This window comes from Falco biarmicus, chromosome 7, assembly GCF_023638135.1.
Source record: "Falco biarmicus isolate bFalBia1 chromosome 7, bFalBia1.pri, whole genome shotgun sequence".
Lineage (NCBI taxonomy): Eukaryota > Metazoa > Chordata > Aves > Falconiformes > Falconidae > Falco > Falco biarmicus.
Window position 1 is genome coordinate 53,774,779 of NC_079294.1, and position 23,235 is coordinate 53,798,013.

Below are 23,235 nucleotides of genomic sequence, written 5' to 3' on the forward strand. Positions count from 1 at the left end.
TGGGCATTTGTTAACTATTCCCATTATCTACAGGTGTGGAAAACACCTACTGTCAGATGTCAGCATCTGCTTTGGTACATGAAAGGGCTAATTTTTTCCTGGTGTTTTTAGAAGGTTAGTTCAGTACTGCTGGTAACAATGAACAAGTTTAAGGTGCATTTTCAAGCCAGATAGCAGGAACAGAACATAAATTACCTGACTATAGGAATTTGCAGTGAAAGTACCCACCAGTACAATCCTAGTCCTCTCTTGTACTAACTGGGGCTAGTGGAGGAAGAAGAAAGTGCAGAAGAAGCAGCCAAGGTTAAACTAAGGGTGCTGAAGGAGTAGTAGTTTGTTAGCATTGCTAGAGTTTTTTGTTCTGTGGGTTTGAAAACAGCAAATGGCCAAAACTCATGTAGAAAGTTAGGAAACATAAATGTAAGATTATCTCTGGCAGGCATGTATTCCTTTGCCTAACCACAGAATAGTTTTGTTGAAGGATGGTAGTCTAAACCTTCTTCCCTAGAGGTAGTAAAAATGAACTTGGCACTGCATGCCCTGTGGTGCCCAGAACAGTTAAATCAGACTTTTGCATATGATCCGTTAAGCTCTAACTGCCTACAGAACAATGTAAGCTCCAGAAATAATTAAAGCAGTTGTGATGTTAAAAAAAAAAAAAAAAAAAAAAAAAAGGCGTGTATGTGTGTGGGGAAATCAGACTGTAGTGCTCTGTCTCATCTTTGCTGGCACTTCATCAAGTGTGCTGGGGGTCTTTCCAGAAATAACACCTTTGCAGGCAGCATATTGCATGCATAGAGACGTGCAAGTGTAATTAATAAACCAGATTTTTTTTCTAGTGATAGGTTGGTATGGCTGTTTATCTTCAAATTCTTGACTCGACAACAGTCAAAGCAAAATCTGCATTGGTCAAACTGTACTTACGATTTGGCAGCTCATCTGCAGATCAGGTCAAGAGGTTTTCAGTCAGACCTCCAAAACAGCAAGTACATAGTTCACAAGTGGAGAAGGGGTTGGTTTAAGCAAATTGTGCTATAGGTGACATTTCCCTCCCCAAACTGGTGGAGTAGCTAGTTCCAGAAACTGCAGTCCATCTTTCATGTTCCTTATTCTGTATGTCTGTTGTATACCTGCTAGCATCTAGAGTGAATGAGACAGAGATTATGTAAATAACTCCCCTAACGAAACATTCCCAATTGATCCCCGAAGTAAGTCCCTTCTGCACACTAGATAAGTCATCATACAGAAAAAATAGTATGTAATCATATAGTTGGGAATGGACCTCACAGGCAAAAAGAGCCAAATTACGTAGTAATTGCACGGACAATCTCTTCTAAGTTGAGGTTAAACTTCCTTTTAATGCCCTGTGACTTACTGTATGTAACTTTATAGTTTTAAAACAAAACCAAAAAAGCCTTCGAGACCAGAATGCCATCGTGTCACATGTCACTGCTCATCAGACCACTGCATCTGAGCCAATGTGTGGTGGGTTGACCCTGGCTGGATGCCAGGTGACCACCAAAGCTGCTCTGTCACTCCCCTCCTCGACTGGACAGCGGAGAGAAAATATAATGGGAAACTCATGGGTTGAGATAAGGGCAGGGAGATCACTCAGTACATACAGTCACAGGCAAAACAGACTTGCCTTGGCGAAATTAGTTTTAATTTATTACCATTCAAATCAGAGCAGGATAATGAGAAATAAAACTAAAACTTAAAAGCACCTTCCCTCCATCCCTCCCTTTTTCCCATGCTTAACTTCATTCCTAATTTTCTCTACCTTCTCCCTCCAAGTGGCACAGGGGGACAGGGAATGGGGTTTGTGATCAATTCATCACGTGTTTTTGCTGCCACTTCTTCCTCAGGGGGAGGGCTCCTCACGGGGTCCGTCCCACGGGAGACAGCCCTCCGTGAACTTCTCCAGCGTGAGCCCTTCCATGGGCTGCAGCTCTGCACACGCTGCTCCAGCCGGGTCCCTCCCAGGCGGTGCCGTCCTGCAGGCACAGACTGCTCCAGCGTGGGGTCCCCGGGGGGCCACCAGCCCGCCCAGCAAACCCGCCCCAGCCCGGGCTCCCCTCCCCACGGGGCCACAGGTCCTGCCAGGAGCTGCTCCAGCGCAGGCTGCCCCACAGGGTGCCAGCCCCCTTGGGGCACCCCTGCTCCGGCGTGGGGCCCTCCCCGGGCTGGGGGGGATCTGCTCCCCCGTTACCCCCCGGGCTGGGGGCACAGCCTGCCTCACCATGGCCTTCACCGCGGGCTGCCGGGGCATCCCCGCTCTGTGCCTGGAGCACCGCCTGCCCCTGCTGCGCTGACCTTGGTCTCTGCAGAGTTGTTGCTCTCCCAAAGTCTCGCTCCCTTCTCTTGCTGGCACAGTTTTTTCCCACCCCCCTTCTTAATGTACTATCCCCGAGGTGACACCACCATCACTGATGAGCTGGGCCTTGGCCAGCGGTGGGGCTGTCTGGGAGCCGGCTGGTGTTGGCTCCACTGGGCATGGGGGAGAGGAGCCACCTCTGTAGCCCCCCACTACCAAAACCTTGCCATGCAAACCCAGTACACGGTGGTAAAAGGAATTTACCATCACTAGTTCTATAGGGCAATGGAAGTGCTTTGCCATGGTGTTCATATGTTTTTCTCACCACAGGTGTTTCTGTCGTTCTTCCCAATACAGCCTGTTTCTGCTCCTTTCCACTAGCAGAAGCTGTTCCACTGTATTTTATTGCTCAGTCACACTTCTCACTTTCTTAGTACCCTGTCTAGTATTTTCCACGTCTTCTCACCATCTATTCTGCTTCCAATCACCTTCTACATCGGTTTCCCGGCTTCTCTCCAGTTTCACTTCTCCGCAGACCTTCTTCAGCTGACTCACTTATGCAGTCTCGTCTCTTGAATCCTAGTCCCAAGATATATCCAAGTTTTTCCAATGTATACAATGCATTTTAGCTACAGGTATTTGTATTGGACCACTTCCTTGCTTTGTCCATGCTGCCTGCAACCAGGCTCAAGGGATTATTAAAAGCAGAAGAGCGAGAGGTCTTGTTTTCTTCTCCAGTCCCTGCCCCTAAACATCAAGGAGCATGTACCAATAATTGCTGGGAAACTTCTCAGCCTCTTTTAGCCTCAGATATGGAACACTCTTCCTGTAAACAGATCGTTCCAGTAGTTTAGCTGCAAAACTTCACGTTTTGATTGAATGTGTACAAAGTATGATTATCAGAATTTTTTAAAAAAATCATGTGGCCTGGTTATTTTGGGTAGATTTCCATAAAAAAGGCAGAGGATCCATTCTTGACAAAGAACCACTGTCCTGGCTTCATGTCACTTATTAAAATAAAACAGGCACTTACATTTAAAACAAAATAATATTCAGACTACCTGGAGCATGGAAAAAAACACCTATCTATCCTCTTGTTTTCCTTCAGACTCATCCTTGGATGAAATACTTCCATCAAATAAATGAGACTAAGACAGATACCAGGAGAGGAAAGTTTTAGTCTGAATGGTTAAAGTTTGATAAACTCATAAGTAAACAGACAGTGCTACCACTGTAGCTATACCAAAGCATTATAAAATATGGTAAATCTATCTGCTAGTTAGTTTATGGTGCTTTTTTTTTTTCTTTTAAGTACTATGACCTGGGAAGAAAGACTATATTACAGAAACAGTGTAAGTGTGTTGTATCAGAAAGTAATTTTTGATGGAAACAAGAACTAGAAAATACGACTAATGCTGTAATTTGTTACACTTGGCTCCTGCAAACTCAGTCATTTTTAAGGTACATTTATGGTGCTCTACAACTGTTGCGTTTTTGTGAAAAACAATTTTTTTTGAAAAAAAAAAATTCCACATTTTAAGTGTGCTTTGGTGGTGTGGGTTTTTTTGGTTTTGTTTTTTTTATTTGGTTTTGGGGTTTTTTTGTGGGTTTTTTTTTCCCGAGAAAGAATAAAATGCATTCTCTCAAAGGACTGACCAGAATTCACCCTAGATATAGTAACATCTGTACATCTGTGCCTGTACATTTGTGCCTCATGTAACCCTGCATAAACATTTCTGTTGCTTGGCTGTCACTTAGAATGGAGATCCTTCTCTAAGAATATTTTGATTATTGCTGTAATAAGAGTTTTTCATTTAAAAGTGGAATATCATGGTAGTACAAATCAGAAACTTCCCTAAACTTTTATTTTCTGCTGGAACTGTTCAAATAGTCCCTCCTCCCACACAAAGGCCAGTCATTTGAATGGAATGTATGCAATTGAATTTCCATTTAAATTGATTAGACTTTCATATAGAAAACTGGTAGAGGATTATTCTCACATACTTATGAAGCTGTAAGAATACAAGAGTAAAGTAGTGAAACCTGTGTGACTTAAAAGACTGTGCCCCAGAAATAATAGGCTGCTCCAAGAACAAGGTATTTAAAAAATGAAATAAAATAGTGCTGGAAACACTAGCATAGATGTTTTATTACATTAGCCTAATTTTCTACAAACTACAAGGACTAGATGTGTCATCTTTGCTTTAACTCTGTTGATTTCACTAGAGTTGCATCAAGTGTGCATTTATCTTGGGGACTTTCAAAGCTGATAGTGGTGGTGCTTTTTAAAAAGGGTTTTGGAGTGGCTGATTCTTCTAGTATGAGAATACTACTACCATTCTATTAAAACAACTATCCTTGGTACATAAACTTCACATTTTCAGAGGAGGGCTATTGAAGCATGCTCTATTTTTCAGATGAATTTGAACAATGTAGACAGATGAGACACTGGATCTGTAACAAGGCTGAAAGCTTCCACGTTAAGGCATTCTTCAGGCATTGTGCCAGGTTGTGTCAAACGGGAACAACTTTTCATTGATTTCCTGTTAAATGAGGCAATAGTGTGTAGTTTAAGCACCTTGAGCATTATGTAGTGTTTCTATAAATAGATATTTGAATGGAGGGATTCTGGTATTTGGTGGATTTCTTTTATGTAGCATATTTATATAGAAAAATGATAGCACTGCTGAGACTGAGAACAGCCGTTGTACAAAGTAGTTATGATTGCTGCTGCGAAAGCCAAGTTCTTCGTACTTGATTGGAGTCATGTAAAGAATATCCCGTGTGCACTCCAGCTTTGATACTGATTTCTTTGCTCAGGGAACTGGGCACTAAAAGAAATTTGGGACAGTAAAATGGTAACTACATTTTGAAAAAAAACCAGCTTTGGAATGAGTGAATAGTCATCTGTTTTTTTTGCTGGGTCAAATAAAGACTAGCAACAGACTATGAACAGGGCTAGGTCACAGGCAGGTGTGAACCACCATAACTTCTTTTTATAGCTTACTTGCATACCGCTTTACACCAGGTGATACTGCGTTCCAGCATGGTCTGCTTTCAGTATCTGTCTTCCATTTTCTAATTGTTAAACTTAGATGTTGTAGAAACTGATTATTGTTTCTCAGATTGTTAGGGTTTTTTTTTTAGTTATGTGGTTGGGTGTTTTAAATTTTAGCAGTAAACAGAAATGGATGGTGTCCTTGACACATTCCTGGTACTAGTGAGGAAGTGTAGTGTTAATTTTCCTACTATAGCTCTTTGGTGAGCCCCTCCCTAAGCTTACAGTGCCAAGTGTCACCAGTCGTGCCCATTCGATCAGTGTGGATGCTTTGTGTGAGATGGATGATTGGCTAACATTTTATTTAAAACCAAAGCTGGACTTGAATCTTTTACAAGTTGTTGTTGAAAATCTTAAATAAACCAAGATTTTTCAGTCTAATCAGATGGGTCTGTCAGTGAGAATTTAAAAAAGCCACAAACATTTAAAGTGAAGCAGAAATACTACTTTTTCCATTTGTTTAGTTGATCTTTCTTCCTTATTATTAGACATACTGTGTTTTCAGCTGTAAAGTGCTATGGAAGGGAAGAAGTATAGTAGCAGTAGTAGATGCATTTGCCACTTTATGCATTAATGCCTTATTTGTCTGATACATCACAAAGATAATAAAGATTAGGTTTAGGTAACACTTCAAAGACTTTTCTGGTTTAATTCAGAGGACTTTCTTGGTGCAAAGCTGAAATTTTTAATGGACAAAAGGGTTCTTAAGTTCCAGACTGAGATGGTCGCAGTTCCCCTCCCCATGGCAGTGGGAGCCAGCACCTCAGGGAAGGCAGACACCCCCGTGTGCAGCTCTGCCACCCACCAGCTTGTTCCAAACGCAAGCTTGTTGCTAGCTGAATGGGATGTGGGCAGAAATGTAATGGTTTTGTATGGTGCACACAGCTAAGGTCTTTTCCATCTATGACAGGCAGCCCCTTGAAAGCAGTGAGGGAAAAGAGAAAGGCTGCAACCCCGTGTTACTTGCTCCCTTAGATTCAGCACTGCTTCAGGATCTCTGTCTGGTTAGTAAAGAAACTAGTTTATGATGATTGTCATAACTAGGCTTAATCTCCATTGCAACAGGCACGTAGGTGTAAATTCATTGCTTGAGGCAGTGCCGAGATTTCGACAATACAGGTGCTCATTCCTCATAAACTTGTCCAGATCCCACTCCGTTCACAGATGTTAATTTTTGTTCCATGTCAAGCCAGACATTTATAGTGTACTGTCTGTGGTCATGAACTGTAACGAGAGCTGGCTAGCGCTATTTTTACTGCAGAGCTGTTCTTCACATAATTTTAAAAATTCTGCATTTCAAAGTTTCTGGCATGTTTCTATTTTTCAGAAGCATCAATTCCATTTGAATAAAAAATCTGCCTGATATTTGGTGCCACAGATACCTAGTCACATTTAATATACCTTACTTCTTTTTTTTAGCTGGCAGCCAATTGTCTTCATGTTACATTACCGTTTTTAAAAATCAGAACTGTTGGGGGAATAAAAAAGAGTATCGGGTAGTTTAAATGGATCTGTTGCTGTCGTCTTGTGTGTGTTCAGCTCGACAAAAGTAGGTTGCCTTGATTCTCAGTAACACTGATGGGGAGGGCATGCATGGCCCTTGGCAATGCAAAGAGAAACGACTTAGCAGAAGAATTAAAATTTGAAGGATTCCAGATTCTGCGTTCAGATATGGACATGGCACTTCCATAGGATTCAGGAGGAACAAGACACCAGCACTTCAGAGCAGAAGTTCACTGCAGACATGGTGGATCGTTGTGTAAAGAACTGGAATTTTTGTATTATGCACATTGCAAGGGCATGCCACTGTGTTCTGAAACTGAGAGAAGAATCCTCAGATTACTGTTTCAGAAACAAACATTTCAATTGTTTTCTCTGTGAGATGTGTTTATCCTTTGGAATGTCAAAGGATTAATATGATTAGATAGAACCACTGAGAAGTGAAAACTACAGTACAAGATTACTTGGACTTAATTTAATATATAGTATCGCACACACAGAAAATATTAATTATGCATTATGCCTGAACGTGGAGAACCCAGAAAGGCTATGGGGCTCTGGAAAAAAGAGTTTTGCCAGTTAGTTACTGTAGGTCATAAGAATAAAACAGTGCCAAAAATCTTAGTTAATGTTTAAATTGCCTTTAGAGGTGGTTTCAGCATCGAAACAGCCCATTTATGTATTTCCAGAAGTGCATTATCTCAGCACAGCTTTGCAACAGCTTTGCTAATGGCAGGCATGCGTCCAGCATGAGTGCACATCTGCTGGCAGACTGATAATTTTCTGGCGTTTTGCCAACATTTCATTAATTAGCCCAAGTGTTCAAGATTTGTTAAAAATCTGTGCTTTTCAAATGGTTCCAAAAAGCTAAAAAGCAAGTAGGGTGGTTTCTTGTTTTACAGCCTTAGCTGTAGTGGTACACGATGAGAAGTACTGTGTGTTTCTGTCCCTCAGAGTATGTTAATACCTGCATATCTCAGATCAATTGGAGGCATAAATAAAGCAACTGTTTCAGAAGTACAAAGTCGCTATAAACTGCAGGCACAGTCCGTTTCAAGACATTTGGCCTGAGGTCCCCAAACACAAAAGGATATTTCTAAAATGTTTTGTCTTAAGCGCTGCCTGCCCCAGCAATGTAGTGCTGTGCTGCTGCTGTTAATGTCACCTTCTGAAAGCACAGGAGAAAAAGTTGGCCAAGATGTCATACTCATTGAAACGGCCACATCGAAATCCATCAGTGGAAGTTCTAGAAATGTCTTGCCTTGCGTGGAAACCTCCAGCACTTTGAAGGTACTTAGCTGCGTGAAGTCCTGCTTGCTTAACTTACAGCATTGGGTCTTTCAAGCAGTGGTTTTTAAATAGGAGAGACATCATCTAAAAACATACATAATTATGGATTCTAGATGCTGTTTCTAATTTTATAGTGCACAACTGAAAGAGGAATAGTAAGAAAACCTTCTCCTGGCATAAACTATAGTTTTCTAGATAATTTATATATGCCTTTACACAATAGAATCTGAGATTTGCCTTTGTAGATGCAAAGTATATTTTTTGCTGCTCTGGCCTCCACAGACCGCTAAAAATGAGATTTTATTTCTTTTTTTATAAATGTCCAAAGAGATCATCCTGTTTTTATATCAAAACCTCTATGAAAACCTTTAGATAACTCCCTCAGTAATCACAAAGCGAAATTAAGTTTTTGAGGAAAAAATAGAATAACAGATCTGTCGTTAACAAAACAATGAATCAAAGTCAACATTTTGTTTTCAAAAAAATTGTTTTCAAGTCCCTTGCAGGCAGCACGATCCTCATGCCCTCATGTCACTGAGGGGGAACTGAGGGAGGATCACACAACAAGGTTAAATACTTTAATAAAGTTCATTCTGAAAGCCTCAGGGAGATTTTGGAAAGAGATCCAGGTTGTTTAAAGCCTAGTGCTCTGGCTTAGCCACGGGAACATTCTTCTTCTGTAAAGATGCCAATGTGCCAACTTTTTAAAGCAGAATTGCTGTTCCTTTGGCAGAGGGCCAGGAAGGGTGTAGGGATGCTGTCCTGGGCAGACCCTCGGATGGAGCTGAACTGGTGTGACCCCCTGCAGGGGACAGTGCTTGGGGAAAGCCTGGCTTCGTCCCCAGTCATCTTCCAGTAGCTCCCAGCCGAGTGTGCCAGCTGGGAAGCAAGTGATGAACTCTGTAAGGTACAGGTGTTAGATGCTGTAAGTACGAGCTTGCTTTGGGGCTGTCATCTTATTTCAGATGTTTGCTGCTGTCTTTTAGGAGGTTTGTAGTCAAGCTATATGTGTTTGTGACAGAAATAATTAAATAGAAGTGTAAAAATAGGTTGTACTCTCATGGAATACATAAGAAAATGCAAATCGACAGAAACCCCTGTGATGAAGTTTCACTTTGGATTGCAGAGGGTCATGCTTTTTCCTTTTAGTGATAACAGTGTTTTTTCTGCCTGAAAGATGTGCTGAAAAGCCAGAGGGGCCAAGAGTATGTGCCAGGCATTTTTAGCTCCTCTGAGGAAGGCTCACAGATTTAATTTTCAGGGGGACAGAAGCAGGCAGTGTGAAACTGTCATTTTGTTCAGCTGTGTGTTAAGAATTTATGTGGGGTTAATAAATGGTGTGTAGAAGTTAGTATATAGGCAGAGTATAGTATTACTCTTTTAAGCCTTGCTGATTCATAAACTGTAGTAAGTTTGACTAGTTGCACCTTGTAGTTAACTCTTTCGTAAAAGATTTTAAAAAGACATTTAAAAATAAAAACGAGTATAGCCTATATAAAGAATAAAGCAAAGAGTTTTGGCAGACCAGGTCACATGCTCCAATTTTTACTCACAATTTTATTTTGTAATTAAACTTTGATGGAAGAAATGGAGGAAGGATAGCCGAGTTGGAATTTTAAAGTAGCAGGGTTGTTACTGAGTTTGCCTTTTCTTCTGATTCCTGCTTGATCCACACAATGTTTAGTGTATTTGTCAGTCTTTTTTTCTGCTTGAAAGCAATGGGGCCTCTGTCCTGTGGGCAACTTTCAGTCAGTTTAAAAACAGAAATTGTAGCTATATAAAAATGATGTTAGAAGGGGCGAGTGTCGCTGTTTTTTGGCAACAGTAATGAATATTTTGATCTATTTATTCATACATTGTCTGCAGTTGGTATGAACGGGGTGTACAGGAAATGGTTTATGAGCCAGAAATACTGGTACACAAGAGCACGAGCTCAAGGCTCAGCAAAGGAAAAACAAGAAACAACAAACCCTCACAATAGACTGTCAGCAAATGCGTGCCAAAAAAAAGGGAAACATGTTCCAAAAAGAAACCCTTCAGGCTGGGTTCTTTGCTGGTGCAAACTGATGTCGTTCTGCTGAGACGTAATGTAGTGACCTTAATTTATGCCAGCTCAGGGTCTGTCCCTTCAGCTTCAGGATATGTGCTTTACTTGGTTTCCATGACAAATGCAAGCTTCCCAGCGTTGGTTCGTTGGTGTTGAAGCCCGAATCGTCCTTGCTGTGTTACTCTGTCACAGACAGAAGGCTGTGGATTTCAGTCGTGGGAATACAGCTTTGCTTTCTGCATTTGATACCAGGAACACTTGTGGTTCCACCCTTCCAGTGGAGTTCCGTGGCTTATGATCCTATTTGGAGGAAAGCTTTTTTATTTTTATTTTTACTTTTTCTTTTTTTCATCAGAGGGTTTGTTGGGGAAAACAATATTTGCATGTACTTGGAGATCTCAGAAGGGTGGGCAAACAAAGCACAGATGGCTGTTTGGCCAGAAACAGTGTTTATTCTAGAAGATTTGTTGCCATGATTCAAAGGGAAGATAAAGTAGTCCATGAACCTTCCCCCAGGCATGGCTTTGGTACAGTTTATAGCCCACTTGAAATCTCTTGACTTTGATATCTCACTGATCCAGTTACAAACATCTTCATATAGAGGGTTGGATGCAAAGCAAGATCTCCTCTGGGACCTCTGGTGTGCTACTTCATACAGTATTGTCTCTAGTTTTCCCTTGAAATCTGTCTTCTATAGAAAAAAATAGTGTTGTTCCAGTCCAGTTCTTCATGTGGTTTCTACTGTTCCTGAATAGTTTTTAATAGCTACTTTGATCATCTAAAGGCTAGCTGAAAAAATGCACCTGTGACCAAAGCTTGTCTGTTCTCCCCAAGCACAGAAATTGTTCTAATTAATCCCCTGCCTTTTCTAGCAAGCTCTCTCCCCTTTGTTGTGCTTGCACGCAGAGTACTCTTTAACTGCTGTATTGTGAGGATATAGGCAGAACAAAGTAATTAAGTATTTAATGTGTATTTACTTTTGGAATCTGTTTCCCATCTAAAGAAGGGTTGTCTGCCAAAGGCTTGCATTGCAGGTGACCTGATAAAAGATATTACTTCTAGCTGTAAAACTTGCCCTGCATCAATATGCCTGTGTGCGTGCGCAGGCACATGCCTCTATGTAAGAAGCTCTTCCCACTATTTCGTTTCAAGAACTCTGAAGCCAGCATTTGAAGGCATAAGTTAAACTACAGAGTAATGCAATGACTGTAATAGCGGCATGTAGAAATAAAAAAGAAAAAGCAGTAATATGGTATTGAAGCATAGGATGAGAATAAGCTGAGGCCAGGTTTTAATAAGTTATGGAAGCGTGTATGTTAAGTGTTTCAACTCTGTTGAATCTGAGCCCAGAAAATTAATAATGAAAAATGTGAAGCTGTTGTGGAAAGGAAATTATTTGGATCTAATTTATTGAATTTATCTTGAAGTGTCATGTTTTTGCTGAGGAAAATGATAGCTCAATAAAAATCTTGCTTTCTTTGTAGAACTGTTGCTCCCTTCACTCCACAAATTTGTTTTTTCTACAGGTACTTTTGATACTGTTACTTGAAAGCATAGTGTTTGTTACCTGTTTTAAAGAAAAGGAGTCTCCTGATGTTAATATTGTTTATCTGGATTAGAATTTGGCAATGCCTTCATTAAAGTTCTAAAAGGAATTAATAAGAAAGCAATAATAACATTGCTGTTGATTATAATGTGACTGGTTTTTTTATCTAAACAGATGTGTCCTGAAAGCAGCAGAAATATTAGAGAGGTGCAATGTGCATCATACAATAACAAGCCATTTATGGGTCGATTTTATGAATGGGAACCTTTTGCAGAAGGTAAGGGAAGACAACTTGGTTTTGCATTATTATACGGATTGTGTTTTGGAAAGGCAAATGTGATTTTTATCCAGTGGAAGCATTCAGGCTTTTGCTGTTTGAGTCTTGCTCGTTTTGCTCTGTTTGTCTGCTGCGTTTATTCATGGGCAGACAAGTAGATAATCTCACATCGATATTTTTTACATTTTACAGGAATGAAAGCATCAAAGTCCTACTTTGACTGGTATACCATTTGCTTTGTATACTGTTGCAACGGTATTTCAGTTACTATACTGTCAACTGTCTTCTTTTTTAATTTCTTTACTTAATTTGATGACGAAGGCTCAATATGGCTCCACTTCAGTAATGAGGCTAGATATTTTATATTTTTTTTAATGTCATTTTAGTCTGTGACTCGTGGTCCTTATGCATTCATTTCAGGACTCTCTGGCTGTCTAATCTGTATTTTCTAATGGGATGTTTGACAGTTGGGATGGTGATAACCTGTGCTATGGACTTCCCCAACTGCATGTTGAACTGTTTGTCCAGGAGCACAAAGCAGCAGCAGTAGCTCTAGTTGTGGTCTGCCACCCCTTGAAAGTCCTAATCCTTGGAGGATAAAATCTCAGTCAGTTGGGGGTTACAATATTTCTTCAGAAACATGTATTGTGAAATAGTTATGTATTTTGTTTGTGTCTCTTTAAACAAGAGCTGGGCCCACCTCAGCTGAGATTTGTGATTATTTATGAGGTAGATGATTTATTCTTCAAATATGTCTCTGGATTCAGAGGGATTTAGTTCATTTCTTATTTTTGAAATTAACATTTTAAAATTGTTTTCCACAACATTTCAAAGACCAAGGAGGATTTATGCACAGAGAAACAGGTACACGTACTGTGGACTAGCTGTCTTTATTATTCCGAGGCCATTCTCTCAGTTGTGAATTATTAGTTGGAGAGTACAACGATGACTTTGTTACAACAGACTCTACCTACAGGCTGTGTGTGCTCTGTACCACGTTCTGTGCAATGTCTCCCCTCCAAATGGAGGCACAGTCTCACCTTAAAATTTCAAAATTCAGGATGGAGGCCCATCTGCTTAACCTTTCTAGATTTGAGAAGAACAAAGTAGAAGAGAATTTACCTGTATTTTTAAACTGTCACTTGAATATGGCTTTTATTGCCTTCTATGTAAGTAGCTATGTATAATAGAATGGCACACACTACTTTATGCCATGGCTTTTAGGGTCTTATAGTCAGTGTTTGCAAGGATTTCTCTTTGCCAGAAGACTTCATTTCAAATCAAGGCTGCAGTGTACTATGATTTATCTTTATAGCAATGCCCTGCCTCTGTACATCCTAAAATTTGTGTAGAGGTAAGATTTACCTGATTGTGCGGATCTTCAGTATCGGTGACCTGCTCTGGCACAATGAGTGCTCTGTGTATGTTTTGCTTTCCTTCCCTTCGGTCTTTAACTCGTTGTGCTGTTGCCTTCCCAACTCCAAAAGGGAGGCAAAACAAGAGGTTTGGAAAATGAATGGGAAAGTTTCTTTCATGATGGATGGATTCCTCCTGGTTGTCCTATTTTTATTCCCCCTCCCTTCATCCTCATGGGTTTAGAAGGAGAAAACGGTGATAGCTACTGGTGATTTTTCATTGTTAATAAACTGAGGTCATGCCTATCCTGTGGTATAGAGCCCAACAGTAATTTTTGAACTGAAAGCAGTGAAAAGTGCATCTGCACAGGGCTGCGGCTGGGTGTGCCAGCTGGCAGCCGGCACGTGCTGCTGTCGCTGCATTGCTCGGGGGGGCTGAGGGAACCCCTTGTTGGGCTGCACGGTGTGAACAGCTCTATCTGAGCCAGCTTTCGGGGTTCAGTGCCTTGCTTCATTGCACAAAGGCAAAGTGCTTATTTTGGAACAGTAAAGACCCTCCCAAAGACGGGCTGAAGGAGATACCAGCAGTCCTTGTTCATTCATTTTTCAGGTGACTTAAGGAGTGTTGCATGTGTGTGAAGTTCCTTTTTCCTATACCCAGAAATGGACATTTCCAGGGTGCTTATCATGCTAGCATGCTTTCTGTAGTACCTTTAGATGAGCAGCTTTGATCCACAATTGATGTTACTTATTTTTACAGCTCAACGTGAGTCAGTGCAGACTCAGGCAGGTTCATATCTAACTCCCAGTTGACTGAATGATGTTTGTGTCTCATGTAGTCATGTCTCGGCCCTAGTTTTATCTGTTGTGGGTATAGTAAATACTCGCAGAGCTGTATCTCTTTATCTCAAATTATGAACATTCAGTATATATTATGCTTTTAATTAAAGTCATGTTTGGCATTGTGAAGTTGCCCAAAAGGAAGTTTCAGAGCTGTACAGCTTTGGCACTTTGTACCATGCATTTGGGTAGAAAAAAGAGCTCGGTACCCCAGTAAGCACATGGCTGAAGGCATGTTTTGCGGACAGCATGACTTCTGCAACATGGCCCCAAAGGCTTATGTTTGTATTGATGTAACAGCTTTGATGCATCCCTTTTCAAACTGCTAGTGACAAGACAGCCAATGGTGACAAGCTCAGCCCACCTCCATCTCCTTGCTTCCTACACAGCAGCTTTGACTCGCTGTGCCCTGTGCCAGGAAAGATGACTCAGGGGATCTAAAACATGCCACAGTCATTTTTTTCCCTCCCCTGCATAGCACAGCTTGCTCCTGATGTTTACGTTGGAATAATAAGGGCAGCTAAACCATAATTTACAGCCCTATCTTGATGGCGAATTAAGTGTAATTATTATTATTTTTTAAAAAACACATATTTTTAGTTTCCCCTTGTTCAGATTGGTGCAGCTGCATTTATAACTCCTGTTTTATCTGCCACAGCTCCAACACAAACTTTTGTCTTTATTAAAAGAGCTGTATTAAAAAGACTATAAACCCAATGAATTTAGAGTATTTAATGAAAAAAATCTAGTTTGTGTTGGAGAACCAATAGCATGTAATGACTTCAAGGGCAGGATTTGACAGGAAGGATCCAGTTGTGACTAAGGGAAAATATCACAGTGACATGAACATAAAACCTGTAAAGAAGTTTAAGTCTACAAAAGCAATAAATGTTTTAACTGTTCTGATAAGTGAACTCTTTAATTTGAACTCTTTATTTCAGCTAGCTTTATTTTTATTTGTGAAAAATTCATAACCTGGAGCGTTTGATGTTTTGGTGGCTGTATGAAAAGAATCTATTGAAAGGAGAAAACCTATTGGTTCATTAAAAAAGAGAGCTCAGTGGGAATCCGATCACGGGAGCCTCTCAGTGAAGAATAGCTGCATTTTTTGAGAGGAGGGAGACAACTACAGAACTTTTTGCCAGAAATCCTCTACAAGTTTGAAGTAGAAATAAAGTCCTCTCCAGGAGAATCCCTGTCTGATACTTCATCTTCAGGAGGATACCTGAGCAGTCTTCATGCATCCAAAAATACTTGTCAAATACAGTATTTTCAAATCAATGACTTCAGAAAATCCTGGTCAACTGCAGGCCCTTTTGCTTTCTGTTCTGTTTGATAATGGCAGCCATGGTTTTGTAATAGGCGATATTTTATCTGACAGCCCTTGCCATGGGTTTCTGTTACAGCAGGTAGCATTACCCCTGTGGCCGGCAGGCAGGCGTAGGAGTGGTACTGTGCAAGGAGCGCAGCGTGGCCTTGGCCTTGGTGCTCTGCCCTCTGTGAAGGCCAAGTCTTGCAGGGATGCTCAGCCTCCCCGCCTTGAGCTGCTCTGCGTGGCCACCAGCAAGGGCTGCCCCTGCCTGCCTCGCAGGTGGAAGAGGACCCCGAAGTCTAGGAGGAGCTGTGGTTGCAACTCCGGTGTGTAGAACTTGAAACAGTGGGAAATGTATTCTTTGGGGAGTTGGCATTTTTCTTCCTTTTGAATGTAGCAATTTACAAGCAGAAAAATACTTTAACGTTTGAGCATTTTCTCCTGAGAGACAATTTCACTTTCTTAAAAAACAGAAAAAAAGAGGTTTTTGCAAGTCAAAGCCCGGTCCACTGAAAGCCAGGCATGATTTGCCACTAAAATTTATCGAGGCTTTGTCCCCTTCCCTTATAGTAGAATAAATGCAAATTTTTCATGGAAATTTTTCTGTTTTCTTTTTAAAATTTTTTTCATTTTGTTACTTTAGAGGAAAATTTTAATGGGAGGTTTTCTAAAATGTAGACTTGACCAAGTATTTCCTCCAAATGACATTTTTCTTTGTTTTTTATTGAAAACCAGCTCTAGTTTCAGTGCTCCCCTTCCAGCTGAAGGCGCTTGTTTGCAGGGCAGCATGTTCTTTACCTGCATTGCAGTGACAGGGGGAATTCTTGCCATTTCAAACGTATGTGTTATTTTACATGTGTAGCTGTAACTTATGTTAGAGCTCGTTGGAGGCTAGCTAACAAAGTAAAAACCCAAAAAATAATGGGAATGAGGACGTGGCTGAAGGATCATCGTAGCAGTGGCTGTACAGATGATTTAATTTCACTCAGCAGAGTCAAGATGTCTTTGGCTTCAAATACTGTATCAAGCCAGACGAATTTCTAGGAACAGAGCCACGCTCAGATCTTGAAAGCTGTTTAAATAGTTTGTTGCTGGCAGATAGTCGCTGGAAGCTGGAGGCCTGTGTGGAGTGCGTGGTGGGGCTGCGCTCCCTCTGCTCCCCGCCTTGGGGCGGCGAGGGCAGCGTCCCCAGGGAGCCGGGCAGGTGACCTCGGGCAGCGAGGGGGAGCGCTGGAAGGCACAGCAGAGTTCCTCTGGTTCCTTCCACTTGCCAGGTCTGGCTTCCTCTTACAAATCTGTGTATTTTCCTATTTGATAGCTGAGATACAGAAGTTGTGCGGAGCCTGTGCGCCACATTGCTCTTTGGAGCAGGGCTCGACTCGGGCTGGGTTTCAAATGGGATAAAAATTCCTGTAGCTGAGCAGTAGTAAAATGTATGAAATGGCACTAATGTCACTGCTGTGTTTTTGGGGGGGGGGGGCGGGGAGGGAAACAGGTTCCCAGTCTCCCCTAGTACCGTTGTCACCAAACCTAACGACTGATGGGCACCGTAACAAGGGATTCAGAATCAGCTGGAGTTGGAGGCTGACATGTGCTGGGCCTTGTGGCAGGGCAGCTGGGCAGAGTTACCTGGCTTCTGGTTACTTGAAATGTATCAGAACCCAAACTTTGAGTGGCTGTAAGGATACGTGGTTGGCAGGTTTTTCACACTGGACTTCATGGTATTCTTTCTCTAAAATGACTATGTCAGTGCTCCATCCTGGAGCCTGTGCTGTGTTCAGAAGAGAACTCACGGTAGAGGTAGATCTCTGTCGACATGCTGTAAAATCCTTTCTGAGTTTACTTTTGTTTTAAAATACCTTCTGATAACCTCTAGGCATAGAGGTCTCCCAGCTTACGGCTGTGAAAAATGTAAGCTCTGAAGAAAATGAAATTTGTAAGTTCCACAGGTGTCTAGCAAATACTGCAACTTGTATACTTTGTGTCAGGTAAGAGGCATTTCTGATTTAGGCTGAATTCATTTTTGCTATTAGGATGGAGACTGGAGACTAATGCAGGGCTGCGACATTTTTTTTATTTTTTATTTTCTTTCTGGATATGTAACCGCAGATTTCAATCATTTTGAATGTCAAAATAGCTTCTCGTAACAGACCAAATTGTTGTGGCTTAACTTAAGCCACATTGTTAAGCTGTTAAGAAACTTCTCCAGTCTGCTGGTATTTGATGACCCTGAAGGCACTGAATGAGTTCTGATTAATATGATTTAAGTAATTATGAAATGGAAGAAAAGCCTAATTGATCTTTTAAAAATCCTGAGAGGTGCAAGTAGCATAATGCACTTCTGGAATCAAGTACCCAGAAGTCGGAGAGGGCTGGCTTCAGAGAGTGGCTGTAGGGAGCACAGTTAGCAGGGCAGCGAAGGCACTGCCTACAGATCCTAGACAACCAGTTTTGCTGGTTTTTCTGTTTTGTTGATGTTTCAGGGTTTGGGAGGCTTTGTTTAGACAAGGGTATGTCGGCTTGTGAGGAAACCATTTATTCAGTTCCGAAGTGTCATCAGTAAGATGTTTTGTGGAGCATTTTCCAATCGGTTGATCAGCAGCATTCATCCACCAGGACTAGGGAACATCAGGACATCCCTTCTTGGGAGTGTCTGCTAAATGAATATCACCATTTTGACTAGTAATACTTCTCTTGTCAGCTTTCTGGATGTTGCTTGTCAGTTTTCTGTTATTACATGTGACTATCTCTATACAGCTAGCAAATACGCATCAATAATTTTACAGTAAGTTTTGGGGCCAGATATAAATGTGGCCTATTGTGTGTTGTATGACATTGCAAACCAGTTAATATTCTGGCCAACCGAGGATGTATTATACTTGTTTTGGTGGCATGTTATTAGTGCAAACATTCATTCAGTGACCATTGTTGGATTTCATGACGTCTTAATATAAAACCATTCTAGAAGCATTGTAAAGTTTGATATATATATAGAAACTTTACATTTGTGTCATCTTTTTTCAGTTAACTGGAAGTGGAGCTTCAGTTTAGAGCAATTAGGAGCGTTCACCCTTGCATGAGGGTGGTAAGGTAGGCCCTGGGGTATGTTCCTGGAATGCTAGAGGAGCACAATCCTTGAGGAGCAAAGGTAACGGAGTCCCCGTTCATGAACTCTTGCCTTTCCTGATCTGTAACTGCCGGTTCCCTGTGGCTCAGGATATGCTGTGCTGAACTGGTGTGCTCTTAGCTTTGTGTGCAGTGCTGCAGGCAACCTAGTATTTTTCACCCAAAGGACAAGAAGTAGTCTTTCTGTTTTATTTATACTTTCTCAAGTAAGTTACTTCTAGTGAACATACAGATGTTTGAGTATATACACACTATCAAGAAGTAATCCGGCTGTGCTCCAGTTCATCCAGCTGCAAGGTATTATATTCAGTGAGGCAGCTGCTTGAAGTCTTCATTTCTGATCACAATAGACCATACTTCTCTGCTTCATTTTTTTTTTTCTTTTTCCCCTCCACCTGTTAGAAATCTTTTTGATTGCTTTTCTTCCATTTTCTGGCTCGTTGTTCTTGAAGGTTGTATTTTAATTGCATGCACTGTATTTTCTGTAACTTTTTTTTTTCCATTCCTATTTTGTGTGAAATGCGGTAGCCAGATTCATCAAAGAGGTGATAGACAGAGTTTGAGGAGGTTTGAAATGTAATGAGTAGATGGTGTTTGTATTTGTTGATTAGCTACGACTCAAAACTGCACACCCCTAACGATAGGTAATAACAGAATATAGGTAGTAACAGAATTGACATTCTTACATTTCATCACAAAAAACCCAAAGGGATTATTACCACCTGATTTTTTCCTTGTTTGTAGTACGTGTGTAGAAAAAACCCAGGAGCTGGTCTCAGTTCCCTCCTGAAAAGCAAAAGTCCAAGTCTATGTCTATCAATTAAAACGTGTTAAACAACTCTGATATCAAATTCCCATCTAAACACTGTTCACATGTGCATTTCAGATGAACTTTTCCTCAGTGTTATAATCTAGCATGATTTGAGATTTAGGAAATAAATTTTGAAAAATCTGGTGAAAGCTTTATCCTGTTTTGTATTTTATGAGAATTGATGGCTTCAGGTCTTCAACTACTGCATGAGTTGACACATGAAAGTAAGTAACATTAAACTGAATGGTAAGCTAGTAGCAGATTAGTTTAAGACAAGACATCCTGAAGCGTATAGCTGAAATTATTGACAGGAGCTTAAGCACTATAGGCATACAATTCCTCTTGAATTCTGATGAAATATGAGCTCTGATTTCCTCTAGACTCATTGGAAATCCTATCCAAGACGGTGAAGTATCCATTTTTCACACATTACTGAAAATTCTGTTTTATTGTTAACCAAAATCTCTTTGTAATGTTGCTCACTTACGAGACTAGATTTTATTCAAATGCAGTAGAACAGGAAGTTCATTTATACTATGTCCCTTTTCCTGCCCCCCCCCCCTTTATTTCTTCCCGATTTGTGAATGGATCACAAGAGAAAACAGATGGAAGTTTGCAAAGTTTTAAAAGTATGGCTGTGCTAAAGTATCTGAGGCATTTCTTTGACTTCATCAATAAATCTGCTTCCTGAACATCTGTTGTGTTGAGCTTGACCTGGAAATTGTAAATATCCTGTGTATTACTGAAATATGTAACTACTTCTATAGAAAGCTTTAATAAAAAAATATGCTTAGATACTTACATATATGGAAACCTAATGCTTCCTCATGGCAACTTAACTTTTATAGTTATTCTTCCTCTATAATTTTAGTAATACAGGTCTTGATTTGCATTTGTAAGAAGCTTAACTGTATCAGAGCCTGGCTTTTACCTGGGATTCTGTGGTTTGTTACAATTCAAATAATAATGCAAACATATTTTTAACTTTAATTTTAAGCAGGGACCATACTCTGATGTGTGAAGTCACCCATTTCCCTGTAATAGGTCTCACACACCACGTGTTGTTGTGTTCCTAGTTCATTGTGCATACCTTAATTTCTCCACTTTTTTTCTTGCTATTTGGAGGGGGAAATGGTTTAAGAGGGATGAGAGCAAGAAGATCTGGGTGTTTATAGATGGACACCTGGATGAGCCTCAAGAATTGGGAAGGGTTGTTAGTGCCTTTAGGAAAATGGGAAATAACATCCATTGAAAGTTATCATTCAGCAGTAAACTCGGTATACTTCAAAGTGGACTTGAACGTTAAACCATGTAAACAGAATGTATTTTTAAGAAGGCAGAAAAGTGAGAGAAAGGAGGTGGGCTGCTATGCCATATCTGTCCTAATCGTACAGGGTTTAGATCAATGTAGCCTAGCTTTGCTGTAGAGAGGCATCTTCTGTATCCAGGTGACCAATATTTACTGCTGTGTTTTAGAGTACTTGGCCTGCCTAGTTGCATTAATTGTGAGTTGTATAAACACCTCAGGAAGAATTTTGCCCTCATTTCAAAGCATGCTTCTAGTTCCCTTGGTGGGAGCAGAAAGTTAGGGACAGACATTGTGGCTTTCAAGCTCAGATTTAGAAACAGAATTGTATCCAGGTTGTGTGGTAATGAAAATTGTTAGGCTAGAATAGAATGTAGAAGCAAGGTTTGATTTTTACAAAGCACGTGTGGAAATGAGTGGTATAGATCCTATTAAGCCTGCTCTGATACAATTTGTATTTACTCCCTCCGCTTGCTATCAATAGCGAGACCTCTGTGGGTTCAGGTGAGGATTCGTGTCTGCAGCATCAACAGATTACCTGACGCTGTGCAAGCATCTCTCAGAAACGCTGTGCAAATGGAGACACTCATGACTTGAACTGAAGTGTAAGTGCAGATCTAGAGTAAGTGCTTTGGGATGCTTTAGTCTTTTTCAAGATGGTATTGTCATTTTTTTACTCCTGTCATCTGTGGGAAAAGTCCTCCATTAAGCTTCAGAGCCAAAATATCACTCAAAAAATTTGCCTGTGCCGTTGGATCAAAGTCTTTCCCTTCCCTTGGCTTCTTTATAGCAAAACACTAGTGTAAAGAGGGTATCCTGTCCTTATTCCCACACCTCTTTTGCGATACAAAAAATGAATCTTAGTCTGAATTCTTCTAAATATGTTCTTTCTAGTGGCATACTCCTTTTATAGTGGACAAACAGGCTCGGATGCTCTGAACAGGTGTATCTTACAGCTTTACAAGGAAACTATTTTTTGTAAGTTTTATGGTTGTAGTCCTAGCAGTCCTTGTCATGCAGATTTGCACAACCATTTCTTGTAGTATAATGCACTAGAACAGGGGAAAGCATAGGGCGCTCAGCATTGTGCAGGTGTGCACTTCTTGCACAAACCCCATGATCCTCCCGTGCCACCCAAATCCATGGGAACAGTCTGGAGAATAAAATAAAGCTGCAAGGTCAAGAGTGTGCAGTCATTTTAACATGTTACAGGTTAACTTCGGGGACTATTGAATAAATGAGGAAACAAGCAAAGGATTATCAACAAGTGTTCCATCTTTGTTGTTAAATGTATGGAGTATTTATTCAACACTTTTCTTGTACATTTTTTTTTTATATCAAGTATATATTCTTTATTTTAAATACTTTCTTCTGTGCAGTGTTGGGTCGGTTAACCTTGAAGGCAAAATTGGAAAATGCCTGGTGAATATTCTTTTCATGTTTAAAAAGAAACGACCAATGAGACATAGGGAGAAAATAGATAAAGTGAGTGTGGTTAAGTAGAAAAGAGGCTCCCTACTAAAAAATACTTACCAAGCTGTCTTAGACTTTTAAAATTACTCTCTTTGCCTCAATTTATGTGTGGATATATTTTTTGTTGATTCAGTTACGCATTTCAAAAGATTAAATAGTTTCATAATATTTTCCATGTGTTTGATTTCAAAAAAGCTTTCATGTTTATCTGCTCCGGTCAACAGGGATGGTCCTAGTGTGGTGCTGCCTGTGTAGCAGGCTGCGGAGCTCCCAGGCGGCTTGCTGCTGTAGTTAAAGGAAGGCAATATAAATACAAATTTTTATAGGTCCTAATGGTCCAAGAAAGGTTGAGGCTAGTGGGAGTTTTCTCCATTCACTTCAGTTTGGGTGATGTCATTTAGAAGAAAATTTACCATGTAACTAAAAAAGTGAACAGAACTGAGGTCTGATCCTGCAAAACTTTGCAGGCTGATGATATCCAGATTTGTGTGTATTCGGAGAATTGGTATGTACCTCGTTCCATGCAGACTCAGGACCTCACTAGAAATTTTCAATTTCTTCGAAAAACAATGACTTGGTTCAAGAAGCTCACCTGTGGTACCTACTCTGTTCAGAGGCTCAAAGATCTTTTGCTGAGTCCGTGCCCGGTTCTGTAGGGTGAGTGTACAGGCAGGGACTCGGAAAGCAGCGGCACATAAACATGGGATTTGGAGTTTTCTTTCATTCTGTGAAGAATTACAAGTATGCGAAGAAGGGGTTTTAGGACCATTCAGACACCAAATTACTTCCAAATTACTTCACTGCTCCCCAGAAAGTCTCTGTCTTTTGTTTTACTGTATGTGTTCCTGAGCAATTAAAATTGTGGCCTCTAGATGAAACATTTATTCTGCTTCTGAACCTTTTAAGTATGAACAGTTCTCCTAAAAAATCAAAACAGTATATGCATTCCTAGTTCAAAAAACCTCCGAACACTGAAGTAA

General features: G+C 40.6%; 1 protein-coding gene across 1 annotated transcript in view; it reads left to right on the plus strand.

Annotated features, from left to right (window-relative positions):
* The window catches only part of THSD4 (thrombospondin type 1 domain containing 4), a 320,033-nt gene that overhangs the window by 65,958 nt on the left and 230,840 nt on the right, over window positions 1-23,235 (plus strand). Inside the window, exon 6 of the mRNA XM_056347267.1 lies at window positions 11,930-12,032. Coding sequence (XP_056203242.1) covers window positions 11,930-12,032 — 103 coding nt within the window. The remainder of the gene's footprint in view (window positions 1-11,929; window positions 12,033-23,235) is intronic.